This window comes from Botryllus schlosseri, chromosome 7, assembly GCF_051294905.1.
Source record: "Botryllus schlosseri isolate E-star chromosome 7, Bs_hap1, whole genome shotgun sequence".
NCBI classification, from domain to species: domain Eukaryota; kingdom Metazoa; phylum Chordata; class Ascidiacea; order Stolidobranchia; family Styelidae; genus Botryllus; species Botryllus schlosseri.
This window is the reverse complement of record NC_137242.1, coordinates 24,903,688-24,918,643: the sequence shown is the minus strand read 5'-3', so window position 1 is coordinate 24,918,643 and position 14,956 is coordinate 24,903,688. Positions and strand designations below refer to the sequence as shown.

The window sequence follows — 14,956 nt, the reverse complement described above, 5'->3', positions numbered from 1 at the left end:
GAAAATGCAACACGCGATTATTATAAAAGTCCGGCATACTTCAATCTTCAGGTATAGTGCGATCTTTGATCCCTTTAAGCTGGACGCGTGGTCATATATTGTGACTTTGTGTATTGCCCATGGTTAAGGAGAAAAGAAGACGGGGCGGAGGATGGTTTATTTACGTCTATCTCTATACAGACCACACCTAGTTTTATATCAGCTGTAGTAGCATATATAGCCTACTAGCAGCTGGCCAATGCATCCATGTGCAATTCCTCAGTAATAAATGCGACACCCTCTTCAAAGACCGTGTATTGTAATGATTAGGATTGAACCTGGATTTCTGAATCCAATTGTTCAGAGAATGTGTAATGCAATCCGTAAAAGTCTCACGGGGTCATCTTGTTCTACATATATCCTGATACGCTTTCTCTTGCGTCTAGGCCTGGCCCTTTCACTACTGTCTCTGGAACATGACAAAACTGGAAAATAAACGCCTTACACACATCGTAGTTTTAATCTCTTTTAATTGATGAGCTCTGCTACTGACAAGGTTCATACTGCGCTTGGAGTTTTGCTCTAAATAAAGCGCTTCAGCCAACGGATCATTTTCCTTCTTGCTTTGTAAATCATGTCCTTGTTAGGGTCGTCTGGAGTGGGTAGCTTTCTGTGCACAAATCCGTGAGTTTGACCTGGGTATTTGCGAATCGCGAACTTCCTTGTTTGATTCTTCAAACTTTTCCGAAGCTTGATAACCTAGGCACGCACAATAAAAATAAGGATTAAGGAAGTGTCACGTTCTGCTAATCTCTAAGCAAAATGCTTTCCGACCGTTTTTAGTTCGTGACCTATTTTTAATACAAGATTAATTTACGACCCACAATGAGAGAAAGAAAAACAAATCAGTAAGAAAATATACAAGGTATAGACACGCAATTTACTATTAATGCAAAAGTTTAGCTTGATTATTAGATATTATCTAGGGATGGTGCGAACGTGAGGTTCACATGCTCGTTCAGTGTGTGAGCCTAAAAAATTTGGAGTTTCGCGTTCACAAATGAATCTTTTTGGTAGGTTCTGCACTGTGAACCTTTTCCATTTATTACAATTTTGTACGTTATTGTAACATCTTTGGTTTAAAATATTTGCATTTTAACTTCGTACCACTCGGCGCATGGCGGCATGGAAAGAAATTCTGCACCAACAGAGCATGCAACTTGCCAAATTCAAAAAAATATTTGCTTGAAAGTTTGCTTGAAATATTTAGCTTTCAGTTTGTGAACATTTAGTAACGTCTAGGCTTGTCTGGATTGATCAAACTACTCGGAAAAAATCCAGACACATCTACAATAATTGAGGTACGCGTATAGGTATTTTTGACCAATCTTAATATGCAAGTACGTCAGTCTTCCTAAAGATTATTTTATATACAATTGTAAAATTGACATGATATCAATGAGTTGATTGCTTGAATTCCATAACAACCAGAAACCACATCGGTCGCGACATACTGACTACAGAGCAACGTCTTAGTATTCATATCTCTCACCCTTCTGTTTGGAATTACCGGGTCTGAACCCCCGAAAATAAACAGTGTCGGTCCATTGATCTTGCCGAATCTAGGATCTTCGGCATCCATGAGACCGTAACATGCCACAGCCGCAGAAACGTCCTTACGATTGACCATCGCGTAATGAGCGGCACCGCCTCCCCAGCAAAATCCGACCATACCGAAATTCGTGATAGCGTATTCGTCGCGTAGATATTCCATACTGGCGGTGATGATGCTGAATTCATGCGAATAATTATTGTATTGGTCTGATAACAAAGGACTGGTACAACTCAATAGGAAGCAGTTGGGAATTTGAATGCGACAGTGTGTTTGCAACCTAATCTCAAAATTGCCAAGGGTAGATATGAACAGTGTTGAAATTTTATCATCGCATAATCCAGGATTTGGAAGGAAAAATCGTTCCTTCCCTGCGGGTCTAGCACAAGTGTTTTTCTCAACATTTGAAATCTTAACAAAATTTTAGATCAGTGGTTATGAGCCGGTATTCCAAGGGATTCATGTGACTCATACATATATGATTTGTGATGACACGCCCGTCTGTGGTTGTAGGTAACTAGGCTCGATCAATAGTCGGATTGTGACTGTTGTGGTGGTATACGTCGTGTGCATAGTGAAATCCGAATTCGATTTTCAATACTTATAAACCCATTTACAATTTGGCAATTCGTTTCATGCTGTCGTATTTTTAATGAACAATACGCTGACATTTTCCAAGACGAAGCCTTGTAGTTATGAATGGTATTTAAAAAGGAACAGCAGAGGTCTCACTGATCTACAGTAAATATTCATCACGGCGTTTTCACTTAGTGTGAAAATCGTACTTTAACCCTTTCTAAACTGGAGAACACTTACCCATTATTCTGCAAGTCTTCGAGGAATCCAAATTTTCACCGAGTCTCCAATACAAATATCTACCCCATTACATATATGACTACACTTACATTACTTTGGATTACTGGTGCCCAAATGAATCTTACATCAACGGAGGGTTAAAAACAAATCCATTGAGTACCGCTGTTCCAGATCTATATCTATCTTTAGTAGGCTTGAGTTTGAGGTATACGTTCAGTAAGTTAAAGTTGCATATGATGTAATTGATGGTAAATCCTGAATGAATTCCGATACTACTCAGTGATGGATTCGTCGACACGATACTCATTACAATTACTACCTCGAGTTCTCTAATTCTAAGATTTCAACTCAAGTGGTACAAGCACGCAGGTTATTTATAGTAGCAAATCCTTCACATGTGCATATCGCATGACACAAATATAGAATTAAGATACCTAGTGCTAATAATACAAGTCTAATCCGCAATTTATTCTGAGAAGTCTGCTTAAGATCGTTACCCACGTCTTCGGCATTTTGTAAGCTTACTTCGAACAAAGATACTGTAAAAGCTTACTGATCAATTCCCGATGACGGCCGTCGCATCATAAATCCGGAGAATTCGCTCCTCGGTCTTGACGAACTCCATGCTCGCTTTCCTTCATACGAATCGGGCAAAATCGCTCTGACAAAAAGGCGAACAATTTAGATATATAGTAAAACATATAAATAAATGAGCATCCATGTCAGTGGGTATATACTAACGTGAAACCATTATCCATGAGCATATCAACAATTGCTCTCGTGTTTGAAAGAGTCCATCCATAAATATCCTGTATCACTATCACCCCTCCTTTTGAGGTAACATTTTTCGGGTGCGATACATAGGCATCAAGTCCGCCTTAATGAGATCAGATCGACGTTAGGACTTAACAAATCATTGGGCGACAAAAAAGATTAACCTGGCAGCTGCACTTCCTCGCCCAATTTTCCGTATTCGATTTTATCCCCGAATTTGCAAGGTTGTCTCATCTGTCCTTTGACCTAAAAAATTAAAGAAGATACTCGATCACCTTTGTTACACTATTTTGCCATTACTTTTACCCTATTAGACTATGGTAACTGTAATTTTATTTTAGAGTAACCATCTGAAAACATGCTAACCCTAATATTCTTATGTAGTCTTACAAGATTTCTCGAGCCCAAAAGTGGACATTTTTCCGGCAAGTAAAACGAAAGTAGAATTGTTACGTTTGAGTTTGATGATGTTTTACATTGTCTTGATAATAGTTGCGCGCGAAAGTTACAAAAAACAAAGCAAAGCGAAAGTTACAAAAACAGACACAAAAATAACAAATCAAATTCATTTTAGAGATTCAGCTACGTTTTTGCCAGCAAGGAATGATCATTTACAACGGGATCGTGGAATTGTTTAAAAGAAATATCAGTGAAATTATGTACTAACGTCAATATCCTGGAAATGTATCCTACAAATAGGCTGGCAACAGTAATTTTTTGGAAATAAGTACGCCCCGTTGAACACTGTGAGGAAGAGATTAGTAGGCCTAACTGACTCGAAATATGGGGGAAAAGACGACATTTGGGAGTCCTTGGAGGACCATTCACACTTCTTGAGAATAGAGGACAAATCCTCTTATTTATGTTAGACCTATCTTATGGGCTGATGTCCTGAAATCCCTGTGACGCAGAATTGTTATCTCAAAGCATTTCGGTATAAACTTTATACTATCAAGCTTCCGGCTACTAACCGTGGCAAATTGTAGAGTAACTACAATGAACGATATGAACAGAGCGCTCCCTGTTCTCGTCAACATCATGCAGATTTTATAACGACCGGCAACAGGCTAATAGCGGTTGATTGATCGTTGCAAGGCTGAACTATATACCCGCTGGTATGGCCTGCGGCAGTAAAGGACGAATCATGTTTCTTTTAACATGTGTTACGAAACGATATCTCACATTCTCGTCCTTTTCATAATTTCTTATAGCATAGAATGTTCTGAATGTGTATCGTGTGACACTGATGTGTGTGATATTGCATCTGATTTGTGCAATTATTATTTTGAAATTATATTTTATAAATAAGTAATATTGCCAGTAAAATAGAGTAGTCCACTTCGAACGCATAATGTAAGGCCAAAAAGGTGTATAGATCAAAAATTATTTAGAAATAGTTACTGTTAAACTAAGTTTCCAAATCTTCGCACGATAGCTGACAGTAAGTCTAGCACAAAAATTGTTGTGGTAGCTAAGACAAGTCTATGCAAGAAGGTCAAGACGGTGTCGCATCCAACGGAATCTAGGGGCTCGGGAATCTCCCTTTTCAAAATCCTTATATTTCTGTGAAACATTGCTGATAGCTTGTTAATTTATCTGCCCAATATCGTAATTTTACTATAGTAGGGTACCATCCAGTTATTTAGCAGTCTACATCAGACAAGTTTAATCCATCCACTTCAATACGAAGTCAGTGGAATTGTAACCAATATCACCATCGAGTTCGACCTTAACGCCTTGAAGATCTTGGATCTCACGAAGCGTTGAATAATTGGAGAGAAAGGCAGATATTGCAGCGCCTGTGTGACAATGCAGTTTTCGAATCTAAATTGTCTTCCTGATCATTGCCAGGCAATGAGCTCCTTTGGAAGTGACATTTCCAAATACATATTCAAATTGCAAACATATAGTCTTTGAATCCTTAATCCAATCGAAGTTACATTATGGCATCCTCTGTTGGGGGGCTGCCAGTAAAACTGCACTCAAGCCACTGCAAAACCTACAGCATAAAGTACTCTGAATCATAGCTAGGGCCCCAAAGGGGCCTGGCTGCCTATCCAACAAGTCGCTGCTGAAGAGATTCGGCGTCCTAAACATAGAAGATATGCGGAAAATAGAAATCGCGACGTTTATGTATCAGCTCCACTGCGGTCGTTGCCCGAATATTTCAATGACTTCTTTACCTCGGAATCAAAAGCGCACAAGTACAACACACTCGCGTCCACGTCGTCCAAATATGATATGATCGACCGAGAAGATCATCGCTCTATCAAATACGCCGGACCTGATGTGTGGAACAGTATCCCGCCGGCCATCCGACAGTCGACGAGCATGTTCACTAGGGTTGTTCAGAATTGACCGACTTTCAAAAAGTCTAGGTTTTCAGTCCGTTTCCCATGCCTTATACCTTAAAAACAAATTCTGGCTACTTTTTTTTGTAATTCATCCCCTGCATCCGTGTGCATTTTGCCGTTTTTTCATGCACCAAAAAAATTCTTCGGAATTTGGGGATTCCCCCGTTGTGAGTGACTCGACAGCAATCGCATGTGTTCTCATTGACGTGAAGCGGATGTTCTAGCGTTGATGACGCGCTAGGCACGGCAGTGAAATGGGGATCATTGATTACTCTGGTGTTTTGCTGCTTTGTTGTTGAAGAACTGTGTTTACGATTGAGGTGCAGGACTTACCAGGAAGCTTTTTGGCTAATGCTGTTAGCGAGTCTAGCGCAGGATTAGTGATTATAGTATTGTAGCAGTATTGAATTATTCGATCTAATGGACCTGATACCCTTTCTTGTCTACTGGGATAGAAAACAAAGCTTGTAAATGTATTTTCCAGTGACTGTGGAAAACAGCCAATCGGTTGCTCTGAATTTTATGTTATTTCCTAAGATAGCAATATACTGGTCGGAGTATTTCCAATTTAGGAATCATTATCTTCCAGAATCAATAACTGGATCTAATCCGACTATTCTTGCTCAAGTTGTGCAGTATGTGTTTGACCTAAGAGAACTGAAATGTTTCCAACTATTCTTCGTTGCTTGACTGAGTTGATGTATATTTATTTTTCTAGGATTAGCTCTAGTGCGAAATGTCTGAAAAAAAAGAAAATTGCCATCTAGTGATATAGTATCAAAGAAAACTAGAAGATCACGGTCGCAGACACAACATTTCCTAGCTGGGCCATCTGAGGAAACATTACGAGATCGAAGCTGCTTACTCTTAGGAAAGTTATGCAGTATGTGTTACACCTAAGAGAGCATTCATATGCGAAAAATGAACCAGTAAAGTTACACATCCAGGACGTAGGAGATGAAGTACGGTAATAGGTTTTTGGTTCCTGGCTGCCACAAAGACCATCACACAAGTCAATGCCATTGAAAGATTAGAGACAGTGGGAAAACAGAAACCAAATGACTGTCACTAAAGAAAACTGCAGGCTAGCAATATGTATCAAGAAAACAAAGTGACTTTGAAGCCAACTTGAGTAAGCTATGAACAATGGGCATAGAGGACCTCCTGACGCGATGACGACAATTGAAGCAAGTACACTTCTCTCCGGCGATAAGAAACATGAATACAAAACATTTTATTAGGATCAAAGAGGTCCGTGATTAGCAACGATTGGTGGCAAAGATACAGTGTTGAAAGTGAAAACCATGCAACAAAAGAGACGGACCATGAGTGCGAGAGAGTGCACCAGCTTCAAGTAGCGAAGGTGAATTTACAGAGAGCTCATCTATATCTTCGCAGGTAGCTGACACTTCCCACAGCAGTGATTTTGAAGTGGCGCAGTTGACATCGGGTCATTCCTTTAAATTTGTGACTCTAAAAGCGCCTGTAAATCTGTTCAACGACAAAAACATATGCCAGGTTTCTGATCGCTTGAAAGTCAGCGATAATGCTGCTACCATGATAACTGCAGCACTGATTAATGCTTGCGATGGTGACCCTAATGACTTTCATCTTTCAAGATCTGGAACCTATTGACGACGCATTGCAAATCGTAAAATTCCTAAGTCGATTGTTGAATAAATAGCAAACGATCCACCAAAGCACATCTCATTGCGCTGGAATGGAAAGCTCTCTAGGAGTCGTTTAGGAGAGCAATTTGAGGCCTTGGCAGTGCTGGCATCGTCTGCGTGTTCCAACGCATTTGAGAAGGGCAAACTTGTTGGCATTCGAACTCAGAGTGCTACAGGAAATTACGGGCTGATCCGTCATTTGAACTGCTGGAAATTTATAATTTAACAAAAATGTCGGAGCTCTTGTGTTTGACGCAACATCCTCATACAATGGAAAAAATAAAGGTGCTGTTCTGTTACTTGAAGAATTGATAAACCGGAAAGTTTTCTACAGTGCTTGTCGCCATCATATTCATGAACTAGTCATCCGGGAGATCTGGAAGTGAAGTGTGTATTTGGATCGGCGACCACAGGCCCTGAAAATACAGATTTTAATACCTTCCAAGAAGTGGAAAGATATTGATCAATTAAGAAGCTCTAAAACACTTCTGTTTGATGAAGGCAGCGGGTTGGCGATGAAAGCTGATGAAGCAAAGCAAGAAAGAATTCCACTGATTAAGCCATATAATGGAAAGCAGAAAGAATTCTTGATAAGAGATGAATACAGAGACTGTGCAACAGGCGCCTTGGTGATTTTAGATGAACAATATGTTGATAATCGTTTTCGCAAGCCTGGTGCTACTAATAGCACTGGATGGACGAGTCAAGTGCTGTACTGTCAAAAAATGTTCATGTGGAGTGAGCAAATGGGCTATTCTGAAGAGTTCATTAGAAAGTTGGTATGAATAAATATTGCCCAGTTTTATGTCTCAGCTTGAAAACTGGTATTGCATGTGACGCACAGAGTAATGATCTCAAATTCCTTCATGACATGACGGACTTTACATCATGCGATTTCGCGGTTGCTAATGTGGCATATAAAAAGATGTTAAAACATCATTGGCATCTCACCGAGGAAACGGTGGTATCTACAATGTTCTTGGCTAAACCAATGATTCCTGACAAAGTGAAGGAAGCGATGGCTGCTAAATTGCTGCAAATGCCAATTCTTGAACGATTTCGCAGATGTGTACCTCTGAGTCTAATCTCTGACTCTGTCTCTGAGCCAATGAGTATGGTTGATTTAATTGGACCGGAATCGTGGTTTCTATTCGATGCTATACATACTGAACATGATTAGTTGGGTCTTCCAGTTTCGGAATGGCATACTGATCAGCATTTTGTGACTGCTTAAGAATTTGTGAGTACCGTTGTGTTGAAGTAGTTAAAGACCCAGCAGAGCGTTTGGTAAAATTGAATGCCGACTTTGATGCTTTAAAAACAGATGAAAAAGAACAGCGGGCGAGCCTCTTACAAGCCGTGGGAGATCACGGGAACAGATATGCCGATTTCTCTAAAGCAACCATTTCATCCACCTGATTTAAGTAGTATTTGCCGAGTTGATCAATTTCTTTTCCTTCTTGTTTCGTTTCCTGTGAACAATGTGATGTTTAAAATGTGGCTGTGAGTGAATGTACATTCACAGTTGTATTCTTGCACATGGTGATCCCGGAAATTGATGGACAATGTCAGGTAGGGTTGAGGAGAGTAGGATATGTGATCCAACATAATGACTATCAGTCTCAGGCAGTTTTGAGGAGTTCTAAGGGAGTGTGGGACATGAAATGGTGTCCTGAACCGGCAAGACTTTCTATAGTAAGGTTATGTAGCACTCCAAACCGCAATAGCTGCATAAACCCAGCTTATATATGACGTTAACCAGCCTAGTCCGAATGCCGATACTCAAATTTTAGGGGAATCCCCTATTTTTAGCCGATATTCTTCCAGCTCAAAATGCACACGGATGCAAGGGATGAATTACGAAAAAAAGTAGCTAGAATATGTTTTTATGGTATAAGGCATGGGAATCGGACTGAAAACCACGACTTTTTGAAAGTCGGTCAATTCTGAACAACCCTAATGTTCACATTCAAGTCGAAGTACAAGCAATTACTACTAAATAAATACAGTCCGTCCTCAAGATTACCGGACCACGACTGATCTAACGATCTCGCTTCCCATGACATGCCGCCCTATTTCTTGTCGCTTTCTTTCTCTATACTATCTTCTTTACTTTCATTCAGTGTGCATGCCTCCTCTTTACATCGCCTAGTCCAAGGTGGGTGTCTGATTCCATAGACTACTCCAAGTCGCTTCAACATCTTCCTGTTTTCTCATTGTATCGCATTTTTTGTGGTGTATTGAACTAAAAAAATTGCTAATAAACCAATGATGATGATGGATTTAAGACTGTTTTCAAAACTACTTACTTACTTGAGTAGATTTAAAGTCAGTCAATTCTACTTCTACTTCAAGTAGTTTTAGGTAGCGTATGAAAGAAGTACTTCTACTCGTACTTGAGTAGATTTGTTCATCCCTACTTCTACTTCTACTTGAGTAGCTTTTTTCACTACTTTGACCACCTCTGCTTGTACCTCAAATCTCCCATCGCGCTACATTTATGAACAACAAACATGTAAATTCCGTTATATTGTGTGTTAAAATGTTTTAGAATTAATCATTCATGAACATCGACGAAAAATACACATAAGTAATGGTTTTATAATCCTTGAAGGTATAACAATTTGCTTTTACTGATCCTGACAACAGGTGAAGCACTGCATCCCTTGCGCCACCTCACCGCACGTCACTGATCGTTAAAATATAAATGCAGTTCGCACAACATCCCATCACAACCCTCGTCAAAATATCACTTGCTTGAATTAACACAAGAAAAGGGACGGAAATCGCTCACGAATACAGAAATCAAATAATGACATGTGAAAAATACGCTGTAATGTACAGACAGAATGATAGACAGCTCATCATCAATCCTTTACCCCGCCGTGTAATTGATCACTTGGGAGGAAACACTCTGTTACACTACAGATGATCATGCCACGAATTGCAGTTAAGGAAGTTTAAGCAAGTAAGAGTAAAAAACCAAGCCTAATACATTTTCGAGACCATAGGTTCTTTACCAGTGATTCTTGGAACAGAAGGGATTCCGTGAGCCTGTCTCAGGGCTTCCGAGGAGGAAAGCACACACAAACAACTTATAAATATGATTGGTGTCTTGTCCCGTCTTGGCCATCATTGATTGCAAGCGATCAGGCTCGATCAGTAGTGCAATAGTGATTGTTGTGGAGGCACGCCGTGTGCGGTGGCGTACGCAGCTGAGGTTTGAGGTTCGGAGTCGAAACCTCGATCCCCTGAAATACCAATCATATCTGCAATATTTATAGCAATTGGTATCACGTTGTTGCGTTTCGACCGAACAATACGACGACAGTTTCAAAGGTGAAGCCTCGCATTTTTGAACTGATATCTGAAATGAAACAGCAGAAGTTGGACTGATCTGCAATACATTCTCATTATAATGTTTTTGTTTCGTGTGAAAATCATTATTTGTAAGTTTTATTCTTTAATAATAGTAATAGTAATCTTCAGTAATGTATTAAATGTCATAGTTGAATGTCTATTTTGTTCGATTTTTGTTTTCGTGACTACGCGAGAATTTGGGGTTCGGCTTGAAGATTAGCGTAATGTCCCGCAGATTAAGAAAGGATAAAAACTACTGGTATAGACAAAAAAAAGTGACATTGAAACAGATTCAATTTTTCCGGCCAACCTGTAACCATTGTTAGTAATCCTGTGCCCATTTGCTCTTAAGTGATAAATGTGCTGTTTTACATGCATCAAACGAAATAAAATCAGTAAAATATTTTTTGAATATTGTGGTATTGCGATTAGGGTTGCATTTAAAACAAAAATAAAATGAAAACAATCATGTTTTAAAATGGCCCGTTTTTAAAACACACTTTTATTGTCTTTTTGGTTAGCCATGACGTCACGAGTCTTGAAAATGTGACGTCATAGTGAGGTGACATTTACAATTGAAAATATAGGGTAGATATGTCTCCTCTGACGAAAAAGGCTTCCGAGTCCTTTCTTAAACGGACCAAAAATATCTTTGAACCATTCGATATCGTATACGTCTACTATTTTGGGTGCAAATCATCCGCATACGGTGATATTGCATGATTTGTCGAAAGTATAACACAACCATAGCATAATTATACAACTTAAAAAACATTTTTAAATGGTATTTTTAAAGCACTGGTTAAAGCATGTTTTAAACAACGTTTTTGAAATGCCATTTGCTTTAAATGCAACCCTAATTGCGATGCTCTAGTCTTCGCAAAAGGCATGATCAAAATCGCCGTTCATGAAAATTAAAATTTCCACCACCTCCCACCACCGTTTGATAGATCACTGATTATTCACTTGAGTATGGGATATGCCACACTACTTTCTTGAGCAATACAACTCGAGTTTTTCCAAGTCGAGGTAATCATTAAAGTGACTCTAGCGAGTTGAATGTCGACAGAATTGCGACTCGTGTTAAGTCATGATTCAAGTTACTACAACCCTGTAATTCGAGGAAATAAATCGAAAAGTAACTGGTAGGCTCATGTTGCGGCGACAAAAAAACGATTAAAAACCCATAGATGCCGGAAAACACATTAGTGTTCAGTATATGCCAGGATCACGGTGCTCGGGTGCAGGACTGTGGCTTGAATCGCATGAAGACATCAAGTTTTAGTTTGAACTACTATACATGGCTTTCGTACAGCACCTCAGCAATAAATTCTGTCGAGAAGAAACATAGAATAGATATACTGGCGCAATAGTATGATAGGTTTCTTTCCTAATGGACATCTTTGACAGCTCCCATATGCTTCTCAAAAACAGGCTAAATCGCAGCATTCTCAATGAAATGTAAACGGAATGCAGTTATAACATGATGTATCCTGCTCACACATAGGAGATATGAATCATTGTATAGAATGAATAAAATTGAATGTGCTAACACATGATGAGTGTGGGGGCACTCATCAAATTCTTGGTAATCATGTGTTCGGCAGTCACTACGGACACTTTCGATAATAAGTGACTTGAAGTCATCTCTTTTTTCTCCAAAGCCAGCACGACTAAAAACTTCTATAGAAAAACGGGATTTATACCGAAGATTTTTCTCTGTGCCAGCCTAGATTCGAAATTGCTTAAGTTTATTATGCATATGAAGCTGAAGGTAACCGTTATTATTATGATGTTAATGGGGCTGCTGGCTATGATCGAAGCAAGACGAAGAAGTAAGTTTGTGACTAACAACGTTGTTATTGCTGTTGTTGTAGTGTGTGGTATTCGTGGTGTTTGTCGATTACTGCGGTCATTCACAGGAGAAGACCAATTTTCTTCATTTTTATTCCGTAGATGTCGACTTGTTGCACGGCCCATTTCTAGGCTTTTATAAAATCACCGCGGTACATGAGACAGTGAGTATGTGACTGACACGTGATGGTAAGCCCCAACTGCTGTTTTACATTCATGGAGTTTCGAATACATTGTTCATTTACAGCAGGCCAAAATTCTTTATTTTTGATGGCGTATTTACCGACTTGCAACACGGCCTACTTCTATGATTTTTGTAAGACAAAGCTTACGCGGATCACGCGGCGAGGAGTCGACCTCGTGCGGTTTTAAACCCGCGACCCCTAGGTGTTGCAGTCGTGGATCATACCACTACGCTATCTCTCCACCGCAATTTAAGCCCAACTAACTGCTATGATATTCGATTTTTCATGCCGTGCCGATTCAATCACTTGCTCTTTTTCAGCGAAGAGATCCTGCTTTTGGAACTTCCAATGCCCGGATAAATACGTCTGCAATTTCTTTCAAAGCCGTTGCTACCCAAGGTTTTAGGGTAAGTATCCCGTAATAGCAGTTGGTAATAACGTTGGTAAAATAAATGGCGGTGCTGTAAGATGTTAGCTTGGAAGAGTCCGTCTGCACCAATTCTGCTACTATCTCTGCGCTTACTCCTACATAGGTATAGGGGAGCTATGGGCTATTGGGGATAACTGAGAGTAAAGGGGGCGTTATGCACTATATAAAAATCAGTGTGGGAAATCGAATAATTATTAACTATATTTGTGCACTGAGAAGAGATATATAAATATGTGGCCCACGCGTTCGCTGTTTCACAAGGCATATTCAATGTGGAATCGTCACCAATGCTCTTCATATAGATGTTTATTGGCATGGAATATTATGTTTTTCAACCAATTAATAACAACTAACTGCAATCCTAGCTAGCGTCGCTTATTGTGTTTAACTTTATAAACACCTGTGCAACAAGCATGATGAATGTTTGTTGCACCACAGTGAAGTGCAGTGACATTGAAAAGGGAATTGGCTTGCACGACTTTATTCCATCATGGTGTATATCCTAAGAGATGTGATGTGACTTCGAAATAACGTGAAGCGTCCTGCCTAGCCTACTAAGATCACAAGCGACAACGCCGTTTGTCTGAGTTAAACAATATAACTTTTTGTCGATGTTAGGGGGAGGTACATGGATTATTGGCCAAGAGGGCATTGTGTAAAAAGATTGGGGAACACTGTTCTATATCGTCTAAGTCGCCTATTTTTAGTGCAGTTCGTACGAATGTTCATAGTGCACGTAATTTTTCGAAAATATATTGACTCTTGTGACGATTTTAATTACTGTAACTTTTTTTACAGCCAGACTGTTTAGAGTCAAGTGTACCTGTTTGATGCTGGTGTGATCAGACTAGATGACCCTCACGGTCTTATCGATCATTCCTATCTAATACCGAATACTGTGCATGCATATTTTCTGTACCCCCACCACTGCCGTGCGTTATGTATTTTGGTTTGATGAAAAATAAAGACTCTCTCTCTCTCTTGTGACGTGATTATGCAACTTGTGAATTTGTTTTATATATATACCGGGTTTAGCCCATAAATTCTCAACTTGAGGTGTCATCACGGTACTCCCAATGTAATATTGCTTAATATTTTGACAGAGCGACGGGACTTCCGCCAGCACCCCACGCTATACCTTTTATAGGAATGGTTGTATCAAGTGCTGTATGATGATGTGAATAAAACCCACATGCAAAATGCTGTAGGCAAGGAATTTCTGTATTTTCAATGTGGCTATAGTCAGCTGTAGAGGATTGCCTTTGGAAGATAGATTAGTGAAGTAGTTATATTGGATTGAAAAGTTACACATTTACTGTTTTTCAACTGTTTTTTTTCGTGGAAGCGAGAAACTGTATTTCTGACGCTCGTTGAAGGAAGCAATTGGCTCGCAAACTGTTAGGGAAGACAGAGCTAAGCCACTTCAAATCTTACTAATACCCAAAGTACAAGACGTGCGTCATAAGGATTATTAATCACTATTAATATTATTTGCTGCACCTGTTTGTGTCGCGGGGCATGGCTTACCAGATGTCATGGAGGTACTTGGAGGCTTTCAGAATTGTCTGCATGCGTGGTTATGGTTTGATATGAAGCGATTTGTTGCGATCGTCAATTTGCACTATCATATCAATATTTATTCCCTATATTTTATCTTTAACTCTAAACGTGCTTGCGACACAGTCACAGACCTCACTGACACTCAGCGTATCATTTAGTGCAGCGGTTCTTAACCAGGGGCCATAGACCCATTGGGGGTACGAGGCACCGAAGTAGTTGGTACGAGTTGTGAAATTATATTCTATTTAATGACCTAAATTATTTTCTAAAATCTCCCTCTTCGCGATGTGCTTCCAACAGAGTTGTTGCTTTCAATTTTGGTTTGCCATCCCTTTCGACAAAATAATAGTAGACTAATCAAA

The 14,956-nt window shown here is 39.6% G+C and overlaps 1 protein-coding gene and 3 long non-coding RNA genes across 7 annotated transcripts in view; 2 read left to right on the top strand and 2 right to left on the bottom strand.

Annotated features, from left to right (window-relative positions):
• LOC145442946 (uncharacterized) overlaps positions 1-14,956 on the bottom strand; it is a 177,893-nt gene that overhangs the window by 130,127 nt on the left and 32,810 nt on the right. The window lies entirely within an intron of this gene.
• On the bottom strand, positions 490-4,281 carry LOC145442385 (carboxymethylenebutenolidase homolog). Its single transcript, XM_080320278.1, has 6 exons — positions 4,153-4,281; positions 3,346-3,427; positions 3,149-3,284; positions 2,961-3,068; positions 1,532-1,769; positions 490-738 (listed from the first exon to the last, which is right to left on the bottom strand). Exons 1-6 carry the CDS (start codon positions 4,219-4,221, stop codon positions 562-564), a joined length of 810 nt encoding a protein of 269 aa, XP_080176404.1. The 5' UTR covers positions 4,222-4,281; the 3' UTR covers positions 490-561.
• LOC145443306 (uncharacterized) lies at positions 5,094-8,743 on the top strand. Its single transcript, XR_013916384.1, has 2 exons — positions 5,094-7,984; positions 8,050-8,743. It is a non-coding gene; the product is annotated as an uncharacterized LOC145443306 (long non-coding RNA).
• On the top strand, positions 12,214-14,250 carry LOC145442588 (uncharacterized). Its single transcript, XR_013916094.1, has 3 exons — positions 12,214-12,400; positions 12,925-13,011; positions 14,138-14,250. It is a non-coding gene; the product is annotated as an uncharacterized LOC145442588 (long non-coding RNA).